General features: G+C 37.8%; 1 protein-coding gene across 2 annotated transcripts in view; it reads left to right on the top strand.

Moving 5' to 3' along the window:
- Window positions 1-26,339, top strand: part of STK3 (serine/threonine kinase 3) — a 291,654-nt gene that overhangs the window by 145,095 nt on the left and 120,220 nt on the right. For both annotated transcript variants that reach the window (XM_047783544.1, XM_047783543.1), the window contains one exon: window positions 23,170-23,307. In XM_047783544.1, coding sequence (XP_047639500.1) covers window positions 23,170-23,307 — 138 coding nt within the window. The remainder of the gene's footprint in view (window positions 1-23,169; window positions 23,308-26,339) is intronic.

Consider the following 26,339-nt stretch of genomic DNA (forward strand, 5'->3'; position numbering starts at 1 on the left):
AATATCCTGAATCCATCTTAGTAACTCCAGAATAAGACACATTTGAGTTGAAGGAAGGGAAAACCAATATTGTGCAGGAGTGCTGTCCTCACTTTCACCAGAAAATGTATTTAAATTAGAATTTCCAAGTGTGAGAAATCTGAAAAGAATGAAAACTGCTAGTCCTGAATGTTAGCGTATGGTTAGTGTTAGCCAAAATGAAGTTCAGGCCGGGATGCTCTATAGCCACTGTATGACCTACCCAAAGGCAAGTGAACACACTTCTTTCTTTTTCCTTTTTTCTTTTTTTCTTTTTTCTTTTTTTCTCTTTTTTAACTAATTGGCTCATGTTTAGTTTACTGAATGTCATCTGGACTCAGTAAAAATCAAGTGACCTGCATTGAATTAGTGTAATTGTAATACAAACAGAATATCGCATAGTTTTGGTCTTATACAGGAAAGGAGAACGTTGGAAAGATTTTTCTGTTTGATAAATAGAAACTGAAGATATGGGGATCCAGACCTGGTTCATACTTTATTTTTACCTTTCATGTCTTTCGTTAGATCAGTATTGGGATTTTTAGGCTTTTCTCCTATATAGAAAATTTGGTTTTCCCTATGAAACTTAACTATGAAGGAAATTTTTAGAAAATCTTACAAATGAAGTATATCAAGTCCTAAATCTAATTCCTCTTTAAACTTAAGGAAGTTAACATTGTCCAAAGCAGAAGTACTTTTCTGCACTACTAGGATTCTCAGGAACGTGGCATATTTTTTTTATCTTTATTATGATTAATATTGTGGTCCCTCAGATGCTGTTTTATTAGTTGTTGTGTTTTGTTTTGTTGTTTTGTTTTGTTTTGTTTTTTTCCTCCCCAGCTGTGACTATGGCATGGGGAAGTTCCCAGACCAGGGATCAAACCTGAGCCATAGCAGTTACAATAGATACTTACTGCTAGGCCATTGGGAGACTCCTTATTAGTTTTTTGTAGTTTATTATATTCTGTTTAAGAGAAGCAATAGCTGTTTTTGCCTAAGGAACAAAGAACTGAATAAATGTCATTTTTTGTTTCTTTGTTTCATTTGCTTTTTAGGGCCACACCCCCAGCATGTGGAGGTTCCCAGGCTAGGGGTTCAATCAGAGCTCTAGCTGCCAGCCTACACCACAGCCACAGCAACATCAGATCTGAGCTGTGTCCATGACCTACACCACAGCTCATGTCAACGCCAGATCCTTAACCCACTGAGCGAGGCCAGGGATCAAACCCGTGACCTTATGGTTCCTAGTCGGATTCATTTACACTGTGCCATGGCGGGAACTCCCAAATGTCATTTTTAATAATATGTTTAAATTTTTAACTGTGTGACTGAGATCTTATAATTAAATCATTTAGTCTGTTTTTGAAAGTTTCATTTTAAGATGGAGTTATTTGGCCTTCTAAAAGTCATATATATTCTGCATAACTTATACCCTTGTATTAGGACACTGAAGATAAAGGGCAGTAGCCATAGACAAGTTAGATTTTCCTTTTTAATTTCAGAGAACCTTGTACTTTTTGTCTTTTGCTATTTATTGACATTTTTATGGGGGGGGGTTGGTTTGTTTCTTTAATGTTTGTCTTCCCCCTTAGATTTCATCTCTCAAGGGAGCTGGCACTGGGTATTCCTTTTTTTTAATCTGATATTTCTCAGTGCCCGGCATATGATTGGCAGTAAAATTGGTTAAATAATGTAAAAATGAATAAGGATATTATCTAGATTAATATTTACAAAAACCTGTTATCTAAACAACACTCAAGTACTAAGCAATCTAGTAATTGTTAGTGTAGTTTAATTGCAGTGGTAGTATCCTGGCTCTTTTATTTCCTGGTTTTGTCACCTAGAACAAATTTAACCTCTCTACATCTCTTTTTTTTTCCATATGTAAAATAAGAATAATTGTAATCTTCATTTTGAGTTGTTAGGAGGTTTAAGTGAAATAATTCATGTAAAAGGCTTGAAAGTACCCCACAAATGCAGATTGATACCATTGTTGTTCCTTTTCTATTTTAGAGGTACTTTGGAATCATGGAAGGAAAGCATAGCTTTATTAGAGAGAGTTATTTTAGGGAAAACTTCAAAGAATAGGTATTGTTCTAATAGAATGTTGAAAGGTGGCATTTCCGCAGTGGCTCATGAGCGAAGGTTCTATCTGTAAGCCATCCGAGGAAGTTTGTACTTTATTTTCTAAGTGATGAGGAAAGACTTGTTTGAAGTAGGGGCTGATATGCAGGTTTACATTTCAAAAGGCTGTTTGCAAGCAGTATGGGGAAAAGATAACCAGAGGCAGATAGAGATGGCAGGCAGATTACTGTGATCTTAAAATGGTATGTCCGTTTTGTATTGTCTTTGTGTAAAATTGGTATCAAAAATCTAAGAAATCTTGCAGGTGATAGTAATGTTCATCCTCCTCATATTTATTATTATTAATTACAGATAGCAATTATGGGCTGCTTACCATGTGCAGTGTTTTATATTCATCTCACTTAATTCTTAGAGAATTACTAGAAGGTAGTAATTCTCAAGGGGTGGTCCCTAGACCAGCAGCAGCAGCAGCACCTTGTGAACACTTGTTGGAAATTCAAATTCTTGAGCCCCACCCCAGGCCTGTGGAATCTGAATCTCTCTGGATAGGGTTCAGCAATCTGTATTTCAACATGACCTCCAAGGAATTCTAATCCGCTATTGAATGTATGTATTTATACGGAAGAGAAAAAAAAAACTGTTTAGTGATGTTAAGGGTACGACGTTTTTAATAATATACTGTTAATTCTCTGGGTCTTTTTACTTAATGTATTAAATGTAGTTTAGCAAGTCTCTGATCAGTAAACTCCAGTTTTCTCTTACCTCTATTCTGAAATTAGCAATATTTTCTGATAGGAAATATGTTGTCTTCAGATTGATTTATTGAACCGAAAGTATTCTATATTATCTAGCTATAGAGAGGCAATATAGCCTGATGGTTAAGAACATCAGCTTTGGACCTACATATCTTGGTTTAATGTCTAGGTCTGCGTGGTCCGGGGCAAGTTACTTAACTCCCTATGCCTTAGTCTTCTACTATATTAAAATGGAGTAATAATCCCTCATTGGGTTTTTGTGAAGATTGCAGTGCCATGCGCATTGTCTCTATGCAGTAGATATACTACTAACAATTATTTTTATTACAATACACTTATTATTGTTACATACAATATGCAATGTATCAATAATTACAAAATAAAACGTTCCAAAAATAGTGCTAAGATAACTTAAGCACTGGATATTTATCATTAAAAATATATATATTGGTTAAATGGCTACCATGTGCCTGAACTTTAAGAGCTCTTTCTCTTTTTTCTGGTTTTAGTAGAAGGGCATGTTCCTTTCCTTCCTGTCTTCCATCCTCTGATCCTCATTTATCTCCTCTCTGTTATGGAACTTTACATGCTCAAGTTCTCATTTTAAGAAACAAGCAAACAGATTTCCTTTGGGCTCCTGCTGTTCTCCACTCACTGCCCTGTCTTATACCTTCCTTTCAGTGCCACGAATAAAATGGGACTCATGGACGTTTGCCACCTTGATTTCCTCATTTCCCTCCCATTTACCAAGCTGAAGAGACATTGGCTGTTTCTTCTGTACCATCCTATTGAAATTGTTCACAGTTTTACTTCTGTTTGGCATTGGTAACCATTTTCTTCTTAAGTCTCTTTCCTCTTTTCTTTAGACTCATTTCTAATAATCTACTTAATTATCCTTTTTGTACTGTCATGAGGTACTTCAAATCCAAATCTCCAAGTTTGTTTTCACTGTTTTCTCATCAGACTTGTTTTACCTTTGTATTTTCTGTCTTGGTTAATGATACGACCATCCAAGCAGTTGCCAAGTTGAAAATCTGTTCTCCTTCTGTCCAGTCATCCACCCATTAATCAATCACCAAGTCCTGTTGATGCTGCCTCCTAAATTTCTTGAAATTTCTTTCCTTCCTGTTCAGCTCCTCTGCTACTGAGCTAAGTCAAGTTCTCATTGTTCACCGATTCCCATCTACATTGCTTCCCTAATGTCTCTTAAATATGTCCCCTTCTTTCCCTCTACATCTTTGTTTACTTATTTCAGACCTCATAATTTTTCTTCTGGATTTCTGCAGTGGTCTCTTAACTGTTCTAATAGTTCGGTTTCACCTCCCTTTCCAAAGTATTCTTTCTGATACTGTATTTCTAAAATGAAATACAGATCATATTACTCCCTGACTTATAATCCTCCCATTAAAAAGCAATTTCTTTCATTTGTCTGTAGATTCAGAGCCAAACTCTAAAGGGTGTTATATCAAGCCTCGGGCTCTGCCTGTCTCTTTATTCATGTGATATCCCCTTTCCTTTAACCGTGTTATCATTTGTAGATATTTTAGCTTCTTCCTGCTCTCCTCTGTTCAGTGTTCTCTGGGCCAGCATTTTCCCCCATCTGTCTTCTCTACATTCTAACCTGCGAACCTTTCCTCTGCGGCTTTTTTTTTTTTTTTTTTTTTTAGCACCCTGTGTATCCCAAGATTGCAGAATTTACCACACACTATTATAGTTTGGCTGTCTTTTGTGCCATATTATACATTTATTGAGAGTAGCCTGTGTACGCCTATCTTGGGTCTTTAGTGCCTAACGTAATGCTTTGTGATGTAGTAGGTGTAAAATAAATGGTTAATGCCTGTGTAAAAATTTGAAGTATATAATTTTTATTTGCATTTTTTAATAACTAGGAAGATTGAGGTGGGCATGACTATATTTTAGATCACGAAATCTGGATAAACCTTGAAAGGAAAGAAGAGCATTATTTCTTTGTTATCAGTTAACAGCTTGAGTGCTACCATGTGTTCAGGCCTGGGTGAGATACTGTATGAATGAAATCAAAAGAAATAAAAGGAAAGGACTGCTATTATAATTTGATTTTTCTTTGATAAAATGTTTCTTTAAATAATCCATTTTATACTCATAATGCATTATATTTTATTTTTAGTCCACTTTAGTTTAGGGGAAGCAAAATAGAACTCCTTTAGGTTAGCATCTAAAATGCTAATTTCGAACTTTACTGAGTATAGTATGGCACAAATCCAAGACAATCTGTTAAAAATTTTCCTCTGGGTCAAATCTAAGTTGAGAAGAATGAGGTAACTTTAATGTGAACCCAGATTGTACTTCAGTCTTTCTCTCCAGTGAGTTGCCAGATTCACAATTCCATTTGTATCTGGAATTGGGGAAGCTGAGTTTAATATGGATTTTTGCCAATGATAGCAAATCTTGGCAAGATAGTCATATTCTCTGTGCTTAATTATATAGTTTTATTATAAACTTTTTCACATGTTTATGTGGAGGTACCTCTCGTATACTTTATTCTTTTGGTGGTTAATCATTTGCTGTCAAATCTCTTCCTTCTCTTCGGAGAAGGCAGCTTACATTTTTTATACATTACCATTAGTTCCCCTGTTCTGTCTCTTTGTTAGATTTATAGATTTTAAAGCTGTACAGGTGTCTCAGGGGTCATTACTTCTAAATCCCTCTTTTTTTTTTTTTTTTGAAATCGAAAATCTTGGTGAAGCTGAAGGAGACTGTTATATATTAATTCATCCAATACGTACTGAGTGCCTGCTATGACACTGTTTCAGGCCCCGGGATCTAGCAGTGAATGAAACTAAATTCTAACCTTTAAGTGCTTACTTTATGGTGGGGAGAGACAGTAAATTACATACAAAAAGTATAACATACCAGGTGCTGGTAACTGCTATGCAAGAAAAATAAAACAGGATAAGAGGGGATACAGAATGACAAGGGGGCTTGTGATAATATATATGTATATAGGATGGTCAAGAAAGGCTTGTCCGATGAGGTGACTTTTAGTAGAGATCTGAAGGAGGTAAGTAAATGAGCCACTGGAGTACTGGTGAAAGTATTCTAGTCCAGGGAAACTGATGTGGCAGTGTGTTTGGTATTTAAGGAACGGTGTGGAGATTCATATGGCCGGAGCTGGGGGTGAGGCAGGAGATGAGGGCAGAGGGATAGCAGGGAACCAGATCAGTTAGAGCCTTCATAAACCATGAAGAGCTTTTTAGCTTTTAGCTCAAGTGAGACAGGGAGCCAGGTTTTGATCAGAGGACTGATATGGCGTAACCTAGGATTTAAGAGCCTTATTCTTCCTTCTTGAGAAGGAACTGTGGCAGGGCAAGGTTGGAAGCAAAGTGAACAGTGAGGGAGGTTACTTCTTTGGTAGCCCGGGTATGAGGTGATGGTGGTTTGGACCAGGGTGGCAATGTAGAAGTGTCGAGAAGGGTCAGATTCTGCATATATGCCATTCTGTGTGATATGTGAATTATATCTCAATCTATTATATAATGACTAATAAATGAAATCAAATGGTTTTAACAAATAGCAAAATGACACTGCTCTCATCTCTGCTTTGTGATGAAGACTCTTAAGACTTGAGGCCAAGCCACATAGCCATTTAAGGGTAAGAGCTGGGAGAGAACCTTTTTCTGTTTTACTTGGAGTTAGAATCACCTGGATTTGGTGACCAAAATGAAGTTTCCAGTTTGGAAGGCTGTTTGGGTGGTGGTGAACAAGAGACAGGGACTTCTGGAGGAGCAGGAATGGTGAGAACAAGAAAGTCGCTTTCTCCCTAGGCTCCCCATGTGGTCTTTGTCTTTTCCTCGTAGCTAAGCTGCTTAGAAGAATAGCTTATACTTATTGCCTCCTTATTAATATAAATACTCTTTTAATTTTGATCCTTCCTATTTACCAGGGATCACTTATGGCCAAATCCAATGGCCTCATCTTAGTCGTCACCTTACTTCTGGCTCCCTAAGAAAGGACTTTTTTTCTGTAAAGGTCCAGATGGTAAACAGTCACTACAGGTCATCTTCAGTCATAGATAGTTCATGAAAGAGTGAGCATGGCTGTATTCCAGGAAAGCTATTTATCAAGACAGGTGACTGTCCAGATTTGGCATGTGAGCTAAAGTTTTGATGACCCCTTCTCTAAAGCATTTAGTTGTTTAGCTGTATTTTTACCCTCCACCCCCTGTTTTTGTTTTTTTGTTGTTGTTGTTGTTTTGTAGGGAGTGTTTCTCTCTTTTAATGATACTTTTTCTTTTCCCTCCCTCCCTCCCTTCCTTCCTTTCTTCCTTCCTTCTTTATGCAGAAGTTCCAGGGCCAGGGATTGAACCCACACCACAGCTGTAACCAGAGCCATGGCAGTAACAACACCAGTTCCTTAACCTGCTGAGGCATGAAAAGAGGAAAGGAGCTCCCCTTTTACTTTTATTTAATAGCATCTCTTCCTTTACTCACTCCATGTGGTTCTGTCCATGGCTATTTTCTTACTTTGTATTAAGGTTTCTCTTAAGGCTTTTAAGCTGTGGGCCCACTTTCTCCATGTCTAAGAGGAAATAAGTAAGGCTGAGGAGTCCTATTACTAAAATCCCTTGACCTGGGAGTGAGGTCTGAGCCAGTGTTCCAAGCTGATGGTTTCCTCCATCACCCTTCGGCCGTCTTAGGTCTGCACTTGAGTAGCCCACTGAGGCCTGCACTTCTGGAAAGTGCCCATAAGTTAGTGTAGCATTCTCAGCTGCTGTGGATGCCTCTTCTATGGTCTTTTGTCTGCTTGAGGTAAGTTAGAGGAATGATGGGCTTCTCTTTAAGGGGGCGGGTACGTAAAAGGAAGCTCTGTGGGAAAAAGAAGGGAGTGTTTGTAGTCATTTACTAAAAGCATTTTAAGTGACTTGTGTAACCATACAGTGTTAGCTAGTGACAGAGCCAGGGCAATTTCATTTGGTTCTCTTTTATTTCATGTTTCCCTGTTGTGTTTCAGATAGTATTATCTTCTCAGTTTTGATTCTCATTTCCAGTCTTTCCATCTTCTCACTTCCTTGGCTTAAAATTAAGCTATTCTTCAACCTCAGGCCAGTTACTTTATTTTTCCTTTCATTTTCCAGCCCGTCAGTTTCCTCATGAATTCACTTTCCTCTGCCGTTTAGCCTAGACTGTGCCCCATTGGTTGATCCACATTCTTTTCACTCCCTAGGTTTCCCTTTCTTTTTGCCGTACCTTCCAAACAATGTACCAACTCCAGACCAATTCAGTATTATAGTAACTATTACTTATTAAGGGCTTGCTATGTGACAGACCCTATGTTAGGTAATTTCATATGTATACATATATATATATATATATATTGTAATTTTCACAATTGCAAAGGGGTAGATATTATTATTATTATTACTATAACTATAGATAACTAACCCCAAGGCACAGTAATACTGTTAAATCTGGGTTCTCAGTCAGACTTCTATAACCTTAGAAGTTATACTCTCTCCATTGTCCCAGGTTCCTTCTAGCCAGGCTGTTAAACAGCAGTAATATGTAATTGGCCCTCCATATCTATTGGTTCCACATCCATTGGATTCACCAACTGCAGATCAAAAGTATATGAGAAAAAATAATTCAAGAAAGCTCCAGAAAGCAAAAGTTGAATTTCCTGCACACTGACAGTGATTTATATAACATTGACATTGTATTAGGTATTATAAGTAAAGATGTTTTAAAGTATATGGGAGGATGTGCATATTTCATAATTTTATTTGAGGGACTTGATCATCCATACATTTTGGCATCCTTGAGGGTCCTGGAATCAGTCCTCTGCAGGAACCAAGGAATGACAGTACCTGTAAAGACTGGTGCCAACAAAACCATGATCTCTAATCTGAACTTGACTGTTGTCAATCTTTTCATACCTGCCTTCCCTCCCTGCCCAATCCCCTCTTCATAGTCAATTGCAAAATCTTATTACTTTCCTTCCTTTCCTCTTTCCTTTTAATGTTTTTCTTCTCTCTTCTCCACCTTTTTTCTTTAATTTCTTTTCCATTGGTTCTTTTTTTAATCAGCAGTAAACCTATGCCTACTCACCAGTACCAGCATCAGCACCAGCACTACTACTACTGTGTTGTATTATTATTATTATATGTCACAATCTAAATACTATAGAAGTCAAACTTTCAACTTGCAAATGGGGAATAGAACAGGTTTTTGCAATTATGGAGCAGGTTAATATTGAAATATTGATTACATTTTCATTTGTTTCTTTCCTTTTTTCTTTTTTCTTTTTTTTTTTTTTTTTTTTTCGGCTGCACCCATAGCAAGTAGAAGTTCCTGGGCCAGAGACTAAACCCTTACCACAGCAGTAACCTAGTAACCTGAGCCGCTGCAGTGACAACACTGGGTCTTTAACTCACTGAAGCACAAGGGAACTCTTGCTTTTCATTTCTTAGTTTGAAAACTATTGTCACCTTAAAGTTAAGGATGAAAGTGTATTGAAACTATTATAATACAAAATTTATACAAAGTATCAGCATTTGTAGGACTTTTATTTGTAGGACTGCTAAAAGGGAAATTAATAGTACATATTAATTTTTCTTTCTTCTGTCTCTGCATCTCTGTTTTATCAACTGAGGCTTTTTTTGGTTATTGTACTTTTCATTTCTAAAATTTCCATTCAACTCTTCTTTATGTTTTCTGTTTCCTTGCTGAGGGTTTCTATTTTTACATTTGTTTCAACCATTTTCAAATTCATGACTGCTTTGAAATATTTGTCAAATAATTTTTATATCTCTGTCCTTTGTTTTGTTTTTTGTTTTTTGGTTTTTTGTTTTTTTAGGGCTGCACCCACAGCATATTGAGGTTCCCAGGTTAGGGGTCTAATCAGAGCTATAGCCGCTGGCCTACGCCAGAGCCATGGCAACGCCAGATCCGAGCCATGTCTGCGCCCTACACCACAGCTCACGGCAATGCCAGATCCTTCACCCACTGAGCAAGGTCAGGGATCAAACCCGCAAGCTCATGGCTCCTAGTCAGATTTATTTCCACTGTACCATGACAGGAACTCCTCCTGTCCTTTAATTGTTGACATCCATTCATTATCTTTGTTTTCAGTCAGTCTGTGACCTCCTGTTTCTTGGTAAGATGATGCAGTTTTGATTCACAACTGTACTTAATAAAAATTATGTTCTGAAACTCCAGATCTTAAACATTTTATTTTAAATGTTTTTAAATGTTGACACCCAGAGTTGGGAGGGTTCCTCATAGCTGCTAGGGGAGGGCAGAGGTTCTGGTGCCCCATGTCGTCTGTGTGGGCCTGGCTTCATTAGTAGTGGGTGAAAGGAAGTAGTTCGGTTACTGCTGCCTATAGCTGACCCCTGAATTAGTGAGTTCTCGCAGTCTCTTTCCTTCCTTTACTTATGAACCCTCAGTCTCTGCAAATAGTATGTTTTTCATGCTAGCCCCAAATTTGTTCTGAGAGTAATGGGAGTTTTCGGAAGCAGACACTGTGGGTCCATACTGCTTGCTTCATACAGTGCTTTTTGACTGTGGCTACATCTTAGACATCTGAGAGAGTTTAAAAACATACACATAGCCCCCCCCCCCCTCAGATTCTTTGGGCTGGGCCCAGGGCATGAGAAATTTTAAAAAGCTCTGATATGTAGTGTTGAGACCCACTGGCCAGGGTTTTCTTGAAGAATATGGAGTTAGAAACAAGTACATAAATTTTTAAAAATCGTACTCACTAAGTTTTGGTTAAATCTGATCGTTTAAACTTATTTTGGGGCTCAAATATTTGACCAAGGCTGCAGATTAAATCATTCTCTTCTGTAGGCAAGTTTGAGGGGCCATGTTGAAAAATGGTGTTTGTTTTGTTTTTCTTCTTATAGCCATACCCACGGCATATCAAAGTTCCCAGGTTAGGCATCGAATCAGAGCAGCAGCTACCCACCTATACCACCAGCCACAGCAATGCCAGATCCAAGCTGTGTCTGCAGCCTATGCTGAGGCTCGTGGCAACACCAGATCCTTAACCCTCTGAGTGAGGCCAGGGATTGAAACTGATCCTCATGGATACTAGTCAGGTTCTTAACCCACTGAGCCACAATATCCAGCAGATTTTTTTTTTTCTTTAAGATTTTCCTGAATTGTCTAACTAAATTCCTGAGATACATTATATCTTTCTGATTATAGACTTTCCATATTTTCAATTATGTTTCTTTTCTGTTCTCTCTCTATATATATATGGCGTATGTTTCTTGGTTTGTTTGTTTTAATGCCTGCACCCACAGCATATGGAGGTTTCAAGGCTAGGGACTGAATCTGAGCCACAGTTGTGACCTACACCACAGCTGCGTCAGTGCTGGTTCCTTTAACTCATTGCACTGGGCTGGGGATTGAACCTTCACCTCCACAACAACCCGAGCCCCGCAGTTGGATCCCTAACCCACTGTGCCACAACAGGAACTGCTTTGTTCTTCATATATTTTTTTGTTGTTAATTAATTTTAGTGTTTCTTAATTCTAATTACATTGATTTCATTCTGTAATACTTTTTTTGGTTAAATTGATTTGTACTGGGCATTATACAGAGGGTTTGGGGGCCAGGGCCTCATGTATTGCATAATACTCTTGTTACCTTAGAGCTGGGTTATTGTTTTATCTTAGTTCAATCAAGGAGCTCTCTATTGACCTTGGTTTGAACCTGATTCTTAGTATCGATTTAAGTTCCCTGCCTGAATTTTGCAATTGCTATTAGATGTGACTAGAGATTGGGTGATGGAGGTGTCATTTGTGATCAGTATTACCTTTTCATATTTTGCTATGTATTGATTACTTGATTAACTACCATAGATTCTAGTCTTAGCATTTTGGTGGTAAATCGTGACCTTTTTTTGCTATAGTTAGGATGATTTTATGCCAAATAGTAATTTTGAGGATGACATGTCATTGGTACTAGACCTTGGTAACTGAAGCCTTTTCCTAGAGCTCATGCTTTAGAAAGCTCTCACTGAGGCCCTACTCAGACAATGCTACCTCCCTGTGCGAGGGCCTGCCTTCCTCTTCCTAGGTCATGTTCTAGGTACCTAGGATTCCAGAATTCCCTGCTCAAGTGGTCCTGAGCCTGTGCAAGCATCTTCCCTTGGATTCCTCATGAGGACAGGCTGCACCAGGCTAGAAGTGGACAGGAGGCAGCTGTTACAGGACTGGTATGTAGTAGAGTATACATAACCATATCTTTGAGTTTTTCTACAGAACTAAGAGCCCCCATCCAGGAGGAGGTTGGCAACTTCAGGCTGAGTAAAAGATTCCTGGAGCACTGCCCTGTTACCTCACTACCACCAATCAGAAGAAAGTCATACACCTGCAGCCTTCACTCCATATTTTGCCAATGAAAACTTTTTCACCTAAACCATCGCGAAGTTCAGGGTTTTTGAGCATGAGCCACCCGTTCTTGCTTGGCCCTGCAGTAAACCTTTCTCCGCTCCAAACGCTGACCCTTCCGTTTATTTGCCCTCGCTGTGCATCAGATACATGAACTTTGGTGACAAATGCAGGATGCATAAATCACCTTGCACAGGAATGTGTTCACCAACCACGACACTTCACTGAGCTTCAGTGTCTACCCTTTATATTGAGGTTTCATTGCATAGCCACAGTTTTTTAAACTATTGGCCGCATGTTTGAGCTCCTTCTTCAACCTCCTCCCCAGAAGTCAAGCAGCCAAGAACCCTAACCCTTTAATCACACAGTTGATTTCTTTGGTGACTAGGTCCCATTCTGAAACTATCTGAGGGTCCACCATAGCCTTCATTAGCATAACAAGATAGTCCTATCACTCAGGAATCTGGGACAAAGACCAGACAAATCCTTTACTGTACTACATATAATTTACTTAATTTTTTACCTAAGTTGATTTTGAATCTACTCCTTTTCCCTAGCCATGTATTTAGAAGAAAAATCCTTGAAATCATAGGTTTTATATGCAGTTTCTTTTTTCTAATATACTTAAAAATGAATATCTAACTGTGGACATTGTTAATTGCCATCTTTTCTCATCATTCCTTTCATACTTAAGTTCTAGGTGTCTGATAGAAAAGTGTTGTGGAGTTCCCATAGTGTCTTAGTGGTTAACAAATCCGACTAGGAACCATGAGGTTGAGGGTTCGATCCCTGGCCTTGCTCAGTGGGTTAAGGATCTGGCATTGCTGTGAGATGTGGTGTAGCTTGCAGAGGTGGCTCAGATTCCCCATTGCTGTGGCCCTGGTGTAGGCCAGCAGCTACAGCTCTGATTAGACCCCTAGCCTGGGAACATCCATATGCCTTAGAAGCAGCCCTAGAAATGGCAAAAAAGACCAAGAAAGGAAGGAAGGAAGGAAGGAAGGAAGGAAGGAAGGAAGGAAGGAAAGAAAGAGAAAGAAAGAAAGAAAGAAAGAAAGAAAGAAAGAAAGAAAGAAAGAAAGAGAAAGAAAAAGAAAAAAAGAAAGAAAGAAAGAAAAGTGTTGTGTTGGACTTTTAGGAAGTCTGGGTAAAGAGAGCTGACTGAGACCCTGTTTTGCGTTCTTGATGTCTGGAGTAAACATGTGGTAGCTGGTGCCTGAGCAGCCATCTTACACCATGAGGTAGCCTGGAAGGTGGGGGCAGCCCCAGTACTATCCCGTACTGTCTCTGGATTACAACTGCTTTTTCCTCGTTCTCTTTATCTCTCTTTTTTCCTCTTTCTCTTTATCTCTCTCATCATTTTCACCTCTTCCTTCACACTTCTTTCCCTTCCTCCTCTCCTCATTCCTAACTATCTACAGTAGTTTTCTATTTCTTCTGTAACAAATTACCACAAATTTAGCGGCTGACACGGTTAGAAGTCCAGCATGGGTATTACTGGGCCAAAACTGAAGTGTTGGCAGGGCTGTCTTTCTGGAGGCTCTAGAAGAGAATTTGTTTCTTTGCCCTTTCCAGTTTATAAAGGCTGCCCACATTTCTTGACTTGTGGTTCCTTTCCTCCATTTTCAGACAGCGGTGTTTCATCTCTGATCATTCTAACCACAGTCCTCACATCTCCCTCTGAGTCTCTTCTCCCTCCCTCTTCCACTTTTAAGGACCCTTGTGATTACATCAGCCTGCCTAGATAATTCAAGAAAATCTTTCTCTCTCAAGATCCTTGATTAATCCTATCTTCAAAGTAAGGTTTTGTTTTGTTTTGCCATATAAGGTAAGATACCCACAAGTTCCAAGGCTTAGCATGTAGATTGTAATCTTTGGTGTGTGGGTGTGGGTGCTGTTTTGCTACCTGTCATCTGTCTAGCTATCCTTTTTTCTCTTCCCTTTTTTCCTCTCCTGTCTACCTAGTTATCTCATCTCTCTGTGTGTGTATCTCTTTTTGAAGTGTCTAATACTTCATCCCTGAGCAGTTATTTCTGCATGCATCCTTGAAGAATAAGAACATACTCTTGCATAAAATACTCTTAGTATCCTGATTATATCTAAGAAAATTAACAGTAATTTTCTAATATAATCTATTTAGTTCATGTTCACATTTCCTCAGTTCACACACATTGTGTCTGGCCTCTTTTAGTCTAGTTGATGCACCATACTCTCCCCCCTCCCAACAGGAACACACTTTCCCCCCTGTGACACTGCCTTTTTGAAAGGATGGGGCAAAGTTTGTGTTGTTTTTTTTTTTTGGTAAAATTTCCTGTAATTTGGATATGCCTTAATGTTTCCTAATTAGTGTCTCTTAGCTTTTTACTCTATTCTCTATATCTGCTATAATCTAGAAATTAGATCTAGAGCAGGACAATCCAGCAGAACCTTCTTCAGTGATGGAAAACTTCTGTATCTGTACTGTTCACTGTGATAGCCACTAGTGACATGTAGCAATTTAAATGTAAAATAAATTAAATTAAAAATTCAATTTCCTTGTTACACTAGCCTCATTTCTAGTACAAACTTGCTCTGAGATATTGTGGGTTCAGTTTCAGACCCCAGTAAAGCAAATATTGCTGTAAAGTGAGTCATATGAATTCCTTTGGTTTCCCAGTGCATATAAAAGTTATGTTTACATTATACTGTAGTCTATTAAATGTGCAATAGCATTATGTCTAAAAAACTCAGTGTATATACCTTAATTTAAAAAAAAACACTTTATTGCTAGGAAATGCTAATTTTCATCTGAACCTTCGGTGAGTCATAGTAGTAACATCAAAGAGGTTACCATAACGAATATAATAATATAATGAAAAAGTTGGAAGCATTGTGGGAATTACCAAACTGTGCCACAGAAACATGAAGTGAGAAAGTGCTGTTGGAAAAATGGTGCTGATAGACTTGCGTATTGCAGGGTTGCCACAAACCTTCAGTTCGTAAAAATGCAGTATCTGCATAGCATAGTATGGCAAAAGCAGAATAAAATGAAGTGTGCCTGTACTCAGTAGATTCGATTCAGGTTATATATTTTGGGGAAAGATTTCATGGGTGGTGGTGTGTTTTTCAAATGTATCACATCAGAAATCACATGCTGTCAGCTTGTTTCTTAGCAGTAAGCCTCATGACTTAAGGTAGAAATGAGCAGCTCCCTGTATTGTTAAGGTACATCTTCTGGTGCTTCAAATTTCTTAGCCTTTTAACTCATTCATTCTTTAGGATTCAGCTTAAGTCTCCTTTTTCGTTTTCTCTTTGTCTTTTTGTCTTTCTAGGGCTGCACCTGTGGCGCATGGAGGTTCCCAGGCTAGGGGTCCAGTTGGAGCTACACCAGCCTACACCAGAGCCACAGCAACGCCAGATCCAAGCCTCGTCTGCGACCTACACCACAGCTCATGGCAACGTCGGATCCTTAACCCACTGAGCAAGGCCAGGGATCGAACCAACAACCTCATGGCTCCTAGTCGGATTCATTTCTGCTTTGCCATAACAGGAACTCCTTTTTATTTTTTATTTTTTTTCATTTTTCATGAAATACGTTTTGGGCCTGGTCATCCTATAATGCCCATTGTTCACATCTATTTTAGCACTTAACACTATTTTATTGAAATAATCATTTCCTTATCTAGTTAGATTCTAAACTTATAATAAATTCTAATATTGTGGAGGTTCGCATACATTTCATGTGCTCAAAAAGTTAACTGAGCTGATCGCACACAAGAATTCCAGTTTGGTAGATCTGGAAGAGAGTAGAGTTGTAGAGTTCCTTAAGTTTTGGCTTTTGTTACCTTTTGATTTCTTCTGTAGCCACGGTTTTGTTTGTTTTGTTTTGTTTTTCATTTTTGCTGATCTGTAATAAAGCAACCTCACAGAGCTGTTCTGAGCTTTAAAAGGGTTATTGCTATTATTATTCCTATTTTTAAAATATGCAAAAAATTAAAAAAAAAAAAGAAGTTCTCCTTTGTAGCGCAGTGGTTAACGAATCCAAGTAGGAACCCTGAGGTTGCGGGTTCGATCCCTGGCCTCACTCAGTGGGTTAAGGATCAGGCGTTGCCATGAGCTGTGGTGTAGCTCGCAGAAGCGGCTTGGATCCCAAGTTGCTGTGGCTGTAGTGTAGGCTGTCAGCTGGAGCTCCAATTAGACCCCTAACCTGGGAACCTCCATGTGCCGTGGTTGCAGCCCTAAAAAGACAAAAGACAAAAAAATAAAATACTTAAAATGTGGAAACAGGCTTAGGGAAGTAAAAGAGGTCTGATGGCTACCTGTAACCGTAGGGAGTTCTGGTGCCCAGTGCCGTCTAGAGCTGTCTCAGACCTCTAGAGCTGGTTCTCTTGTTCACCTTGTACTGCCAGGGCACCGACTGCACCCTTTCCCTTTGGGTTCCTAGGCAAGCAGATTGGCCTTTATGGACCAGATTAATGATTACTGGATTTCCTGCTGCTGAAGCTGGAGTCAATGTGAGGTCTTGCTCGCAAATACTTTAACCCTGGGCTTGCTATAGAAACTGCGCCCTAAGAGCAAGGGTCACACTAGATTTTAGTATTCTCTTCAAATCTCTGTCTATTTAAAAGTTGTTTTTAAGAGTAAAAACTTAGATTTGTATTATTATATCACCATCTAGTAGACCGTTTGTAATCCTTCCCTTTCTTCCCCCACCTCCTTCGTCTTCTTAGCTAACAATTTAATACTTGTCTAGCTAGGATTTAACTTCTAGATTGCTAGACAGTTAGAGTGTCAGAGTCTTTCAGACCCAGAAAAGGAATTTGAAAAATATTTAGCTCAACCACCTCATTTATATGAAAAACTGAGGTCACCACTAGTCAGAGGGTGATTTAGAACTCAAGCCTATTTTTCTGATCTAAGTCCAGCTTGAGCTTCATTCCATTGTACTATTTACTGCCTTATTTGTAGCAGTCTTTTTAAAAATATCATTACTATGTATTCTTTTTAGGAGTTATATACTTTTATATGACTTAGTAGCTTCCTATCTCTGTATTATGTTTCATGGTCAGGAAACAGCACAATATTTGTTTTTAGCTCTTTGCAGTTTTATAAAGAGCTTTCTCATCCTTTATCTCGTTTATTTGCTATGAAGATAACCTTTTGCTCACGTACTTGAGGTTCTTGAATAGTGGCACAGGTTACTTTGTTATTCCTGCATGTTCACTGCTTCTGTACATTAACAAATCCAGCTACTTAGCTTCAGACATATGCGTTGGCTCACTCAGCTGGTCAAGCATTGTCGTTTCTCAGCTCCAGCTCTTTTCCCATCTTCTGGGTGCTCCTTGAGTCTAAGTCATGAAGATAATTTGCTGTTTTGAGGTGCTAATATTTCTTGGCTTCTTAAGCCTACTTATGATCAGGGAAGTTCCTTTTCAAACTTAATCAGAGGTTCAATATGTAGTTAAGCAACTTGTGTAGAAACAAACACAGAGATAATCATACCATTTATTGTACTAACATTCTTCAATCAAAATGGTGTTAGAGATAAGATAAATTATATGACTGTAATATGTGTCCATACGATTTGGTTGGTGGCAAGGAAGGGAGTGAATTGTTAGTATAAGACTAGCCACTGAATGCCAAAACTTTCTACAGCAGAGGCCTGTTACCTAATCAACTCATACAAAACCTGGAGGTTCTCAAGAGGATCCCCTCTGACTCATGATCGGTTTAAATTAGTTGAAAAAGTGAATTTTTCCATGAGAAAAATCTGTCAGCTTGTTATTGATTATCTAACCCAAAGAAATGGAAATAAAAGGTCTCATGCTTTTCCTGGATATTTTTAGAGTCTCTGTATTTTGGTAGATCATATATTAAGAATTATTTGTTTGAACTGTATGCAGTTCAATGCTTGTTTGAGAATAGAATGTGAATAGGAGTGATTTTAGGATCACTTTATGATAGTACTGGGTAAATAAGCGTTAGAGTTAAGCTTTTTATCCTTGGGTTTCTAATAGCTACTGCTAAGGTGAGCTTTATATGTTAAGATTATCTGAAGATAAGACTACAGCTCATTGGCTCAAAGTTCAAAGGAGAGCATTGACTTCAAGGACATAAATCACTGAGTTGTTAGCCATCAATTTGTAACAGAAGTGCAGATGGACAGCATTTATTTAGACAATCTAGTATCGTTTACCTGAAGTTTGAGGTCAGTCTATACAGGGGCTTATGTAGGTGCTTTGAACTATTTTGCAGAGATGAGACTTCAAATTTATTTTTTTCTTTAATTTGAAGTAGCAGGTGGTTTTGTGTGCCTTTTGCAGCAACTGATATTAACCCCATTTTACCCATCCATAAAAGCCAGATTATGTTCTGCTTCAACTACGAAGCTGAGATTAATTAGGTTATTTACAGAAGAATTTTATTTTCTAGCACTCCATTCTTTGCTATTTGCTTCATTATGTGTTAGCCCCCTTCCCCCCGCCACACACAGACACACAGTTTTAGAAAGGCTTACACAATTAGATATGTGGATACATGACGGGCACCATCCAGCAAAGTAGATAATTGAGCCGGGCCAGATGGTGCCCATGTAAAAGCAAGAATGTACACCTGGTGTAAAATCAACCTAATTACAGCACATTTTTACCTTGTGAGACTATGAGCTTGATGTTGCCTGAATAGAATGTATCTACTGACTCTGACTGGCCTGTAGCCTGTCAGTTTACTATTTCTTTTCTTTCCTTTTTTCCCCTTGCTTTTTAGTACTGCACCTGTGCCATAGGGAAGTCCCAGGTCAGGGGTTGAATCGGGGCTGAAGCTGCCACCCTGCACCACAGCCACAGCAACGTAGGGTCTGAGCCACATCTACAACCTATACACCACAGCTCACAGCAACACTGGATCCCCAACCCACTGAGTGAGGCCAGGGATCAAACCCACGTCCTCATGGATACTAATCGGGTTTGTTACTGCTGAGCCACAACAGGGACTCCCAGTTTGCTATTTCTTTAACAGAGCATCGTTAGGAACACACAGAAGGTCCTTCGTGTGTACTTGTTTGATGAGCTTCTTGTGTCTTAAAACTAGCTACACTGCTTTTGAAGATCTATCTTAGATGCTGTACGTGTAATATGATATAAGATGTGTAAGGATGTTCTCTTCTATTGAAGGATTTTCTCTTTTTCAAAGAAGGTGAGTACACTAATAAAGAGATTAACTTTTACCCTAGAATCAACAGACTTGGATATTGAATCTTCACTGCTTTGTCCACAGAAAGTCCTTTGGATCACTTTCAAAGTGAGAAACCAGTGATAACATTGTAGTGAACTGCTGCACATTCTGAGGGCTCGCAAAAGGGTGATATAGTGAATTGTTAGGATACCTGAGTATCTTGCAGTTAAGGTGTCTATTTTTCGTTTCTTGAATTCTGGAGAAATCTTTTGTTTCTCCTTTTCTCTAGCCTCTCAAACAATGTTAGGATTTAGTCTTGGTTCTTCTTTCGTAATATCTCATACCTCATTTCTTCCATTTCATTCCTGTAGCTACTATCCTAGTTTAAACTTTTGATTACTCACCCTGGGACATCTACACTGTCTTTTCTAGTCCACATTTAGAGTATCTGCAGTTTTTTTTTTTTTTTTCCCCTCTCAATCCTTTTCTTGAGTCATAAACTCTCATTAAAAGCAAAGACATAAATACACTAACACACACTAGAAAAAAAATTCTCTCAGTTGTGTACTTTCTTGCTGACCAAACTCCATATCCTCCATTCCCTCTTCTAATCTTATCATTTCTTAGTCCCTTACTGGGTAATCAGCTGTTCTCTGCTCCTCCCAACTGCCTTATTTCATGTCTTGCTTTTCTTTATGCTATTTCTAAGGGGAATGACCTCTCTTTTTAGTGCCTTATATCATTTCTTTTATTATTGCACTGTTCTTTAAATCCTTTTACTGTACTTTCATTACCAGATTAGAAGTTTAAGGGTAGTGACTATATTTCCTCTTCCATCTTTAAATCCTTATGATATTTTGTGTGTAGCAGGCATTTAACTAATATTCATGAGTTTGATTAGTACTTTATATTTTCTCTCATTCACATTTTTTATAGTGGTAAAATATACACAACATAAAATTAATAACTCTTTTAACCATTTTTAGGTGTATAGTTCTGTAAAATCAGGTATGTTCACGTTGCTGTACAGCCATCACCAGCCATCCCTCGTCCCTCTCCAGAACCTTTTCATTTTCCCTAGCTGAAACCCTGTGCCCATTAAATGCTAACTTCCTACTCACTCCTTTCCCACAACCTCTGGAAACCACCATGCTACTCTCTGGTTCTATGAATTTGACTACTCTAAGAACCTCATTATAAGAAGAATCACACAATATCTGTCCTCATGCAGCTGGCTTATTTCATTCAGATGATGTCTTCAGGATTTATCTATGCTATAGCATATATCAAAATCTTTTTTTAAAGTTAAATAATATTCTATTGTATGGGTATATACAATATAAAACCACATTTTGTTCATTCATCTACTGTAGGTTGCCTTTTCAGTCTGTTGATAATATCCTTTGATGTACAAAGTTTAAGTTTTGATGAAGTCCAACTGAACTGTTTTTTGTTGCCTTGATTTTTCTGTGTGTGTCATTAACAAAGAAATCTTTACCCTATTCATTACTGTTAGATTGTTGATTTATTCTGAGTTAATTTTTGTATATCATATAATGTAAGAGTTCAAATTCTTTTTTTTTTTTTTTTGGCTGTGCCCATGGCATGGGGAAGTTCCTAGGCTAGGGATTGAACCCAAGCCACAGCAGTGACAATGCCAAATCCTTAACCATTAAGCCACCAGGGAACTCCTTAAGTTCATTTTTATTTTAGTGGGTACATCTAGTCTTACCAGCACCATTTGTTGAAAAGACTATATTTTCTCTACTCAAATGTCTTTTCCTCTTTCACATTTCACCGAATGACCTTCAACTTTAGTGTCACTGCCATGACTATAATAAGCTTTAAGAACCATTCCTGTCACTGTCTTGTCTAAAAGGCTTAAAACTTGTTTGTGCTTTCTTTCTCACGTGGAAATAAAAGAGGAAGACCTGGGAAAATGTATACATTGAAAACAGCTATCATTTATCATTTCTCTATCCTCTTACTAGCTCTTTGTTTAGATTTAGTAACCCTTTTTGCTCTGTACTTCACCTTCTTGAAACATAGTAGAAGCAGTAGAATACTTTGCTAATCTTTTGCATAAAGACCCTTTTGTAGATCTGAAATTTTGTGTGTTAAGTCACTTAGCCTTTCTGGACTTTTGATTTCTTTTCTGTTAAATGAGAAGATAGAGCTAAATTATCCCTCATTTATCTTAATACTTAGAAAGTTTGTGATTTTAAGATACTTGTCAGTGGCTTTTGAACAGTTAGTAAAACTTCAGTGGAGAGTGAAACAGTTTCATTTTATCCAAGGAATGCATTAAAATTGATATCCCCATAAGAATATATTATCTTTATTAGTTTGTTTACAGTTTGGGTGTTTTTAACGTATATGAACAAGTTTTGAACATAGTTATGATTAATTTTTCAACGGTTAAAAAAAAACAACTTAGTTTCTAAGTGTCACGGTGGTTTGTAGTATTACCATCTTTATTTTCTTTGAGCCTTAAGGAGAAGGGACATAAGTTTATGTACATGAAATTCATTTGCATATGAAGAGAGAGGACTAGCCCCCCCCCCCCAAAAAAAGTGAAAAAATGAGCTGGAACAGACAGACACCTCTATTCTGGAAAGTCAGAATAGTGAGGTCTAGAAAGGGAGTTTTTGGTATGCTTCACCCCTGACTATGTCTTTGAGAGGCCCATGTTTGTATACTGCAAACGCATATATTAATTGATTGCCAAAAAGCTATTTTTCCCCCCATGTCACCTGTAGTTCTGATTGTGTAATTGTCTATAAACTTACCTTTTAAAATTAGTCAGTTATAATATGGTTGGATTCATTTTACTTTGTAAAATTTTTGTCATTGCTTTGTTTGCCTTTTATTTAATAACACTGGGTGGAAATGAAAATGATAATAGCCAGTATTTGTTGAGTGCTTGATATATTTGTTTTAACTTTATTATTGTTTTCATATCTTTTCAAAGAAAATGATGTTTTAGTGGTGGTATTTGATCAGAAACTATTCCTGAGCCCAGGAGAAAAGTTAATTCATTACATACAGTGATTTTCTATGAACATTAGGAATTAATTCTCTTGTCAAAAAAAGGATGACTGAGTAGCTAGGAGGACAGGATGACAGGGAGACATTTTAGAGTTTTTGAGTTTTGAACTATCTGAATGTATGATCATTAAGACTTGGTTATTAATACTAAATTAAATTATTATTGATAACTTGAAGTGGTATATTACCTTTAAAATTTTTCATTTGGAATCCCAATGCATATATTTAGAAAGAGAAATAAACGTCTTGGCTCTGTCAAGTATTATTTCAAATCACAGCAGTAATTATATTTGTGCTTAAATACTTTGGATTGCAGAAGCAAATTGGACTGCTGCTAGCTGTTCTGAGCAGTAGTACTTATATAAAACTGAAATGGTAAGTAAATCTGGCATGCAATAGCAATATTTGAGGATATATCTATTTAACCAGAGAATGTCCTTAGCTTGGTAAAAGGGGTTAGAAATGCAGTCTTCTTTGGAGACTGATTAAAAATAATAGATAAAATAAAGAATGATGTGCTCAATGAGCTACAATTCAAATAGAGGAAATTTAATGGGAAATGATTACATTAGTAGCAGATGGGCTTGCTTCCTGAATTGCAATCTTACTGGAAATCCTAGAACAGCTTACATTTGTTTTTCAGATTTAGAGTCTGATAAAAAGATAGATAAGAGATTTGTTTATTTGGTGCGTTATTATGATTCTTACTGTGTCTTTTGGACATTTCATTTTTACTAGGCTATTTTTATGATTCCCACAAATCCACCACCAACATTCAGGAAGCCCGAACTTTGGTCTGACGATTTCACTGATTTTGTTAAAAAATGCCTGGTGAAGAGTCCTGAGCAGAGAGCTACTGCGACACAACTTTTACAGGTCAGTGCTCATGTCTCTAAGGGAAGGATATTTTCTTTACACATTTTAGCTTTCTAATATTGACCAGCATTTCTGTGAGTTTCATTACTGATTTCTAAAGGTGTAAACCTCATAGGAAATATGGATTGATTGAGAAACAGACAAACAGAAAGACAGACACACACACGCCATTCTTCTGTGTATCCTCTTTCTCTGATTTTTTTCTTTTCTATTTTCCAAGGTCACTCTTTTGTCTCTACCACCACTACTCCTGTCCACTTATATTTTTATCAACTCTTTCCTCTTTCTTTCTTTTTTTTTTGGAGCAAAATATCCAAAGGGTTCTCATTTCAGAAATGAGTTCTTATCTGCGTTGTTACTGTTTCTGTTTTTCTTCTTGATTAATTATTCTTTGACCAGGCATTTCTTCTTTGACTTTTTACTCTGTAAGACATGCAGATGCAAGATCCCTGAACTCCTTGGAAAGATCACATATTCTAAGTACTGGTTACATAAGATTACCTAAATGAAGTTTCAATGTCCCTGTATAAGTAGACTTTGTATCCAGAGTGTCAGGAGGTTTTTTTAAAAATTTGCTTTGGCATTAAATGCAAATTGAAATAGCTTAATACTTTTAACAAGTATTTGTTGAGTCTTTATTTTTCCGGCAGAATTGGTTCAGACCTCTAAGCTATAATAAGTGTACATGTTAACAAAACCTGATATTTTAAAAAGTAATTCTTTTTGCTAAATGACAAAGGATTAAAAGCATAGTTCTTATAAAAGGGACTTTTCCCAGGTGCTGTTTTTTTGTTTTTTTTTTTTTCAAAATAAATTGTTGAGGGAAATAAGAAACAGGCTCTTAAATGTAAGGTTTATTGTTATGAAATTTAACTTAATACTCAATCTCCATGGAAGACAATTTAGCAATATCTGTCTAGAATAAAATATCATACAATTCTTCCAGAGATTTGCTCTACAGAAAAATTTAACCATGTGTAAAATAACATGTGTGTAGAAATCTTCATAAAACATTGTAATGGCAAAAGATTGGAAACCACATAAATACATGTCAACAAATTGGAAGCAATTTGAGGTCCATTGAGAGGAGTGATTGACAGAATACACACACCCACGCACGCATATATATATACATACATCTGTCAGTGCTTGTAGTGGAGTATCTTGAGAAAAATAAGCAGAAATTAGACTCCAGAGAAGATAACTGTATGGCTGAGAAGAAGGTGTGGGATGGAGACTTTTTGCTGACAGCTCTTTTTGAGCCTCTTGAATTTTGTGTTATGTGCAAATATTACCTTTTAAAAATAATTGATTGAAACATATATTTCAAAATATTATGAGCATTTTAAAGGAATTTGAGGCACATAAATCTAGGACTTATTGATATTATTATTGGATTGAGTGGCTAAATTATTCAACTCTAAGGAAGGCAAGAAAGAAGCAGATGGGAAAATAACAGAAAAAGTGGGACAAATAGTAAAAAAAAATCTGATATGAAAGTAAATCCAAGTGTATCTGATAATTAATTTTTGGATTAGATAACCAGTATTTCTTTCTAGTCTTTCTTCCATAATCTTTTCTCTTCTTTCTCATGAAATTCTGTTATTGACCTAGAGTTTTTAGGGTGGAAAAGCATTTAAGAAATATTCTAGAAAACTGCCTAATTTTGTATATGAGAGTACTGAAGCCCACAAAGATTCAGCAACTCGCTGAAGATCACATAGTGAATAAGGGATTGGTTCTAGACATTCCATTTGCCCCCCACTTGTCACTGTTTTGCCATTCTGCTTTCTGCCCAGGAAGTTGACTGTATGCACAGTTAATGTAACAAGCTTTTTTACCCTCTGGCTTCTAGTTGGGTTTGCCCAAGCATTTTTCTTTATAATAAGGGCAAACAATGCAACTGGTGTTTTTTGTTTGTTTGTTTTGGGGTTTGTTTTTTTTTTTTTTTTTTTTTTTTTGTCTTTTTAGGGCAGCAGCTGCAGCATACGGAGGTTCCCAGACTGGGAGTCTAATTGGAGATATTGCTGCTGGCCTATGTCAGAGCCATAGCAACGCGGGATCCGAGCCGCGTCTGCAACCTACACCACATCTCACGGCAACGCCGGATCCTTAACCCACTGAGCGAGGCCAGGGATTGAACCCGAAACCTCATGGTTCCTAGTCGGATTTGTTTCTGCTGCGCCATGACAGGAACTCCACAACTGGTTTTATGTAGTGGTTGTGAGCCACTATTTGTTTTCTTTTCTTTTTTTTTAGGGCTGCACTTGTGGCATATGGAAGTTCCCAGGCTAGGGGTTGAATTGGAGCTACAGCTGCTGGCCTGTGCCACAGCCATAGCAACCCAGGATTCAAGCGGAGTCTATGACCTACACCACAGCTCATGGCAACTCTAGATCTGAGTGAGGCCAGGCATCGAACCCTCATCCTCATGGATACTAGTCGGATTCATCACCCCCGAGCTACAACAGAACTCCCTACTATTTGTTTTCTTGATTGACAAATACCATATGATATCACTTATAACTGGAATCTAATATCCAGCACAAATGAACATCTCCTCAGAAAAGAAAATCATGGACTTGGAGAAGAGACTTGTGGCTGCCTGATGGGAGGGGGAGGGAGTGGGAGGGATCGGGAGCTTGGGCTTATCAGACACAACTTAGAAGAGATTTACAAGGAGATCCTGCTGAATAGCATTGAGAACTTTGTCTAGATACTCATGTTGCAACAGAAGAAAGGCTGGGGGAAAAATGTAATTGTAATGTATACATGTAAGGATAACCTGACCCCCTTGCTGTACAGTGGGAAAATTAAAAAAAATAAAATAAAATAAAATAAATAAAAAAGGCTTACATCTCTAAGGCCAAAAAAAAAAATTTTTTTTTTGTATTGTGCTGTTGCTGACCATCAAGGCCCACTGTTGTAATGTGGTGTCCTCCTCTGGCCTCTTAACGGACCCCTTGTTTGACCTTCCTTTTCTTCCCTCTATAAATACTGAAATAATAAACTTAGAATTCCTTATGGAGGTC

This window comes from Phacochoerus africanus, chromosome 6 (genome assembly GCF_016906955.1).
Source record: "Phacochoerus africanus isolate WHEZ1 chromosome 6, ROS_Pafr_v1, whole genome shotgun sequence".
NCBI lineage: Eukaryota > Metazoa > Chordata > Mammalia > Artiodactyla > Suidae > Phacochoerus > Phacochoerus africanus.